The 6000-nt window shown below is 43.5% G+C and overlaps 1 protein-coding gene across 1 annotated transcript; it reads left to right on the top strand.

The window, feature by feature from the left end:
* The first annotated feature begins 1772 nt into the window (after positions 1-1772).
* Positions 1773-3632, top strand: LOC113759935. The gene is made up of 2 exons (XM_027302515.1): positions 1773-2019; positions 2068-3632. The coding sequence occupies exons 1-2, from the start codon at positions 1773-1775 to the stop codon at positions 3630-3632; spliced, it is 1812 nt and encodes a 603-aa protein (XP_027158316.1).
* The last annotated feature ends 2368 nt before the right edge of the window (positions 3633-6000 follow it).

Here is a 6000-nt window from a genome sequence, read left to right as displayed (position 1 = left end):
TGCTGCAAAACTCGGTCACCAGGAAGTTATAAAATTACTACTGTCAGCAGATAAGTCCATGGCCTATATCAGGTCTTACAAGGCTAACTCCAAGACGTCCGAGGCAGCCCTACATGTAGCAGTGAAGTATGGGCATTTAAATGTGGTAAAAGAAATTTTATCACACTGCCTGGATTGATGGGAGATGCGCAATGGTTATAACCAGAACATTCTTCATCTTGCAGTGGCGAAAGAACAGAAACAATTGTTGGACTTCATCTTAGACAACGTTTGGGGTTCTGAACTCATCAATGAGAGGGACCTTGATGGAAATACTCTTCTCCATCTTTATGCTGCTACTAAAAATTTGGATGTCTGTAATCTCATAAGTCACATCCATGCGGATAAGAATGCCTTCAATTTTGCTAATTTCACTCCGCTAGATGTGGTCGTACAAGCTCCTGATCAGACTGAAAGACTAGTAAGTATCTTCGGCTATTCAGTACTTGTTCGGACTTCTTATTAACTCTTTCTGCAGTTGATTCTGTGCAAAAATTAATAACTACTGCCATTTTTCAATCTCATGTTCTTTCAGAATGTAATCAAGGATGAGCTGGAGAGAAATGGTGCTACTCGAGGATTTCAATGTAGTGGAACTAAATTGAAAGGAAAGCGTGGAAAAGCACTTTACTAAAGCAACCAATGTCATCGACCAGAAGAAGATTCAAAAAGCAAAGCTGACACTTATTTGATAGTTGTTGTACTGATACTAACAGTCACTTTTGCGACTGGTTTTACTGTTCCAGGAGGGTATGAAAGTAGTGATGGTCCAAATAAAGGCATGGCAGTTCTAAGACACAAACCATCTTTTATTGTCTTCGTAATTGCTGATATGATTGCCTTGGGATACTCCTCAGCAGCAGTTTTTACACAATTTATGTTTTCACCTTCAGAAGGTGAATTCTTCTTATGGCACAGTTTTCCTACTACACATGGAAACATTAGAATTGCCCTGACGGCAATGGTGACGGCATTTGTTTCGGACCTGTTTGCTGTGCTTTCATCAACGATAATGAAAGCCTTGCTATGTTGTTATGATCCGCATGACCATCAACTCCATGCATTTGTAGGCCAGCAGATCATTCCCATGAAGAGGCAAGCTAAGAACGTGAGCAGCTGCATGGCTGCATGGCTGACGTGGCAAAAGGGTGAAGCACGTGAGGAAGTTAGCTGCAATTCTGTTAGGACTCAGTTGGATCACCGTTAAATGTAGGACAAAATAAGCATTGTTAGCATGACAATTCTGATCTAGGATCTTCTGACCGTAGCTATAAGTAGAAGGATAAATTCTGAGATGTAACAGTTTTTGGAATGGAATGAATTCTCCCTTCTCATTTCTTTTTCTCCTCTTTCTCCCATTTTATTAATTTCTGGGATCATAACAGTTGGTATCAGAGCCTCCGGTCCTTGGACTAGGAGGCTTAAGCTAGAAAATCATGGCAGAAGGTACGCGCATGAAGTCCATGGAAGAGCAGCTCCGCAAGCAAGAGCTTCGGATACAAGGAATTTTGGATTCCATGGCCACTGACAAATGACAATTCTGATCTAGGATCTTCTGACCGTAGCTATAAGTAGAAGGATAAATTCTGAGATGTAATAGTTTTTGGAATGGAATGAATTCTCCCTTCTCGTTTCTTTTTCTCCTCTTTCTCCCATTTTATTAATTTCTGGGATCATAACAGTTGGTATCAGAGCCTTCGGTCCTTGGACTAGGAGGCTTAAGCTAGAAAATCATGGCAGAAGGTACGCGCATGAAGTCCATGGAAGAGCAGCTCCGCAAGCAAGAGCTTCGGATACAAGGAATTTTGGATTCCATGGCCACTGACAAAAGGAGTCTTGAAGACAAGATCGATACGGTTAGCTCGGAGCTGAGTGGTAAGTTGGATGCATTCATGGCGGCGCTCACTGTTCAGCTCAATAACAGAGATAAAGGACTCCTACGAACACCAGAAGTGGGTGGGAATAGGAGTACTGATAATGGTTCCCAAGGGCAGCAGGAAAGGGGCTACTGAGTTGGATTCTCTACAGGTAATATTAAGCTCGAGTTACCTGTCTTCAAAGGAGAACAACCGAGAGAGTGGATCAGGAAGGCACAAAAGTACTTCCAGTTGCATCGCATTCCCAAGGAGCAATGGCTTGGGTTGGCCGAATTCTACTTGGAGGATAAGGCAGACGTGTGGTACCAAAGCTTCAAGGCGGGGAAAGACAACATCGAATGGGAATGTTTCACTGAGGAATTACACCGAAGGTTTGGTCGGCTAGGACAGATGGACCCTGTGGAGGAATTCAACAAATTGCAGTTGTCTACCACGGTTCTAGCCTACCAGGAGAAGTTCGAGGATTTACGATCTAAGGTAATGATCAGAGTTCCTCATTTATCCGAATCTTATTTTGTTTCTAGTTTTTTGAGTGGGTTGCCGGAAGAGTTGCGGTCATTGGTCAGAACTCACAAACCAGAGACCCTTACTCAAGCTTTTGAGCTAGCAAGGATGCAGGAAAATGCCTTAGAATCGATTCTGAAGAGACAGAGATCCATACATAAGACTTCCAGTATAGCAACTTCCTACCCAACCACTACCAGCTCTCCCTGCAAATCTGTCATTGGGACAGCAAGTAAAAGGCCTAACGTACAAAGTTTCAAGAAAATTTGCCCCGCAGAAATACAGTATAGGAGGGACCACCACTTGTGTTTCAAATGTGGCGAGAAGTATGGGCCGGGACATCAGTGCAAACAAAAGGAAATGCACCTCTTGTTGGCAATGGAAGAAGGGGATGAGGTGGCGGCGAGCCCAGGGGATGAGGAGATTATTGAATACCAGGGGCACCAAGGGAAAAGGGATGTAGAGTTTGCCATTCATGCATTAACTGGAAAGATGCTACACAATACTATCAAATTGAAGGGGCAGTACCAGGGGACGGAGATGTCCATTTTAGTGGATGGAGGCAGCACACACAGCTTTGTGACCAATGCTGTGGCTCAAATCTGCCCAGCTTCAGTCCAGGAGATTAAGCCTTTCAGGGTGCGGGTGGCCAATGGTCAATACTTGTGGTGTCGGAAGATGATTCCCAAGATGACATGGGAGATGCAGGGAAGATCCTTCAGCCATAACATGTTCGTCCTCAACCTAGAGCCTTATGACATGATCGTGGGAGTGGACTGGATGGCAGCCCATAGCCCCATCACTTTCGATTTCAAGAACCTGAGCATGGTCTTTGATAAGGATGGGGATCAGGTGCTACTGCAGGGGGACACTAATGAGGCAACACTCAACTTAGCAATAGATCCTATTGAAGGCGAAGAATGGAGTACCAAGCTATGGAAGAGGTCGTGTGGCATCAGGCTGTCAGAAGCTCAGGTAAATGACTCTTTTCACCACTCTTTAGATGTTTTACTTAAGGACTACAAAGATGTTTTTGGAGAGCCAAACAACCTCCCCCCCTCAAGAACCTGTGACCATCAAATACCCCTAATTCCTAATGCTAAACCCTTCAAATTAGCTCCATATAGGTACCCCCATATCCAGAAAAATAAGATTGAGAGGCAAGTCAGAGACATGCTCCGCAATGGAATCATACAAATCAGTCACGGTTAGGGCTGCAAACGAATCGAGCTGCTCGCAAGCCGCTCGCGAGCGGCTCGAGTCAAGCTCGAGTCGAGCTCGTTATTAATCGAGCTCGAGTCGAGCTCGAACCGGCTCGAGTCAAACTCGAGCTCGAGATCGAGCTCAGAATATTAAGCTCGTTAGCTCGCGAGCCGGCTCGCGAGCTTGGGTATATATATATATTTTTTTTTTATTTTTTTTTTATTTAATAATAAAATTACGTATATTATATATATATTTTTTTATTTTTTATTTTTATAGTAAAATTACGTATATATCCTTAATATTTTATTATTTATTAAGAAAAAAATATTATTTTATTTATTTTTTTAAAAATAAAATAATTATTTTTTATTTTTTTTTAAGCTCGAGCTCGGCTCGACTTGATTCGAGTCGAGCTCGAGCTCGAAATTTGCCGGCTCGTCGAGCTCGAGCTCGAGCTCGAGCTTGGTAAAATTTAGTTGAGGCTCGGCTCGATTAGCTCAAAGCTCGACTCGGCTCGGCTCGTTTGCAGCCCTAGTCACGGTCCATTTGCCTCCCCAGTTCTGTTAGTAAAAAAAAAGATGGGACATGGAGATTTTGTGTAGATTATAGACAACTAAATGACTTAACCTTCAAGGATAAATTTCCAATACCTATCATTGATGACTTGCTAGATGAATTATTTGGTGCAAAGTTCTTTTCCAAGATCGATTTGAGGGCTGGTTATCACCAAGTCCGGATGCATCCTGATGATGTGCACAAGACAGCTTTTAAAACACACCTTGGACTTTATGAGTTACTGTTATGCCTTTTGGCCTCACTAACGCCCCAGCCGCCTTTCAAAGCCTCATGAACTCAGTTTTTGAACCTTACCTGAGACACTTTGTCCTTGTTTTCTTTGATGACATACTTGTCTATAGCCCTGACTTGGACTCCCACCTTAAGCATCTTCAAATAGTACTTGACACCCTCAGGAAACACTCCTTGTTTCCCAAGCTCTCCAAATGCACTTTTGGACAGTCCCAGGTAGAGTATCTCGGTCATATTATCAGTGGTGAAGGAGTAATGGCAGATCCTGCAAAAATTAAATGCATGGTGGAGTGGCCAGTTCCTAAGTCAGTAAAATCATTAAGGGGTTTCCTTGGACTCACTGGATATTATAGGCGTTTTGTGAAGGGGTATGGACCAATAACCAAGCCTCTAACAGAATTACTCAAAAAGGATGGATTCATTTGGAACCAAGAGGCTGAGTTAGCTTTCCAGAAGCTTAAGCAGGTGATGAGTAGCACCCCAGTGCTGGCATTGCCAAATTTCTCTGAGGATTTTGTTCTGGAAACCGATGCCAGTCACAAGGCCTTGGGGGCAGTGCTCATGCAGGGGGGACGACCAATAGCTTTCCTGAGCCAAGCTCTTGGACCTATGAATCAAGGGCTCTCCATTTATGAGAAGGAACTGCTATCCTTGATCACAGCAGTAACTAAGTGGAAACATTATCTTCTTGGTTCTCATTTCATCATTAGGACCGACCATCAGAGCCTTAAATATGTTCTAGAGCAGAAAATTTCTACCCCTCTGCAACAAAAATGGCTTACCAGATTGTTGGGGTTGGATTACGAGATACATTACAAAAAAGGGAAAGAAAACCTGGTTGCAGATGCCTTATCGAGGAGGAGGTATGAGGATGATGAAAGGGACGTGGAGGGAATTGTGAATACAATTTCTGTGGCTAAGCCATCATGGCTGATGGAAGTCATAGATTCGTATAAGGGAGACGAAAAGGCTATAGAACTTTTGAGAGCGCTGGCCATGCAACCAGATTCCTGTTCTGATTACTCCTTAAAAGGAGGAATATTAAGGTACAAGGGAAGGATCTACATTGGAGCGGTGGGTGAGCTGAGGAAGAAACTGATAGCATGTTTTCATGAGTCCCCCATTGGTGGCCACTCTGGAAATTTGGGTACTTATCACAGGCTGAAGGAACATTTTTTCTGGCCAGGTATGAAGAAGGATACGGAGGAATGGGTGCAGAACTGTGACTGTTGTAAGAGGAATAAGCAGGAGAACTGTAAGTACCCCGGATTGCTACAGCCCCTACCAGTTCCGACCCAGGCTTGGCAGGACATCTCCATGGATTTTGTGGAGGGACTTCCTAAGTCTGCTGGATATGTGGGCATATTTGTGGTCATTGATAGGTTTACTAAGTATGGGCACTTCATGGCACTAACCCCAAAATATACAGCTTCTACTGTTGCCACCTTGTTCTTTGAAAATGTGCACAAGTTACACGGGATGCCACTCAGTATCGTTTCAGACAGAGATAAAATTTTTACAAGCACCTTCTGGCAGGAGTTGATGGGCAAGCTAGGTGTTGAACTAT

The sequence above is a fragment of the Coffea eugenioides genome, chromosome 2 (assembly GCF_003713205.1).
Source record: "Coffea eugenioides isolate CCC68of chromosome 2, Ceug_1.0, whole genome shotgun sequence".
Taxonomy (NCBI): Eukaryota; Viridiplantae; Streptophyta; class Magnoliopsida; order Gentianales; family Rubiaceae; genus Coffea; species Coffea eugenioides.
The sequence above is the reverse complement of the archived record's forward strand: the minus strand, read 5'-3'. Positions and strand labels throughout refer to the sequence as shown.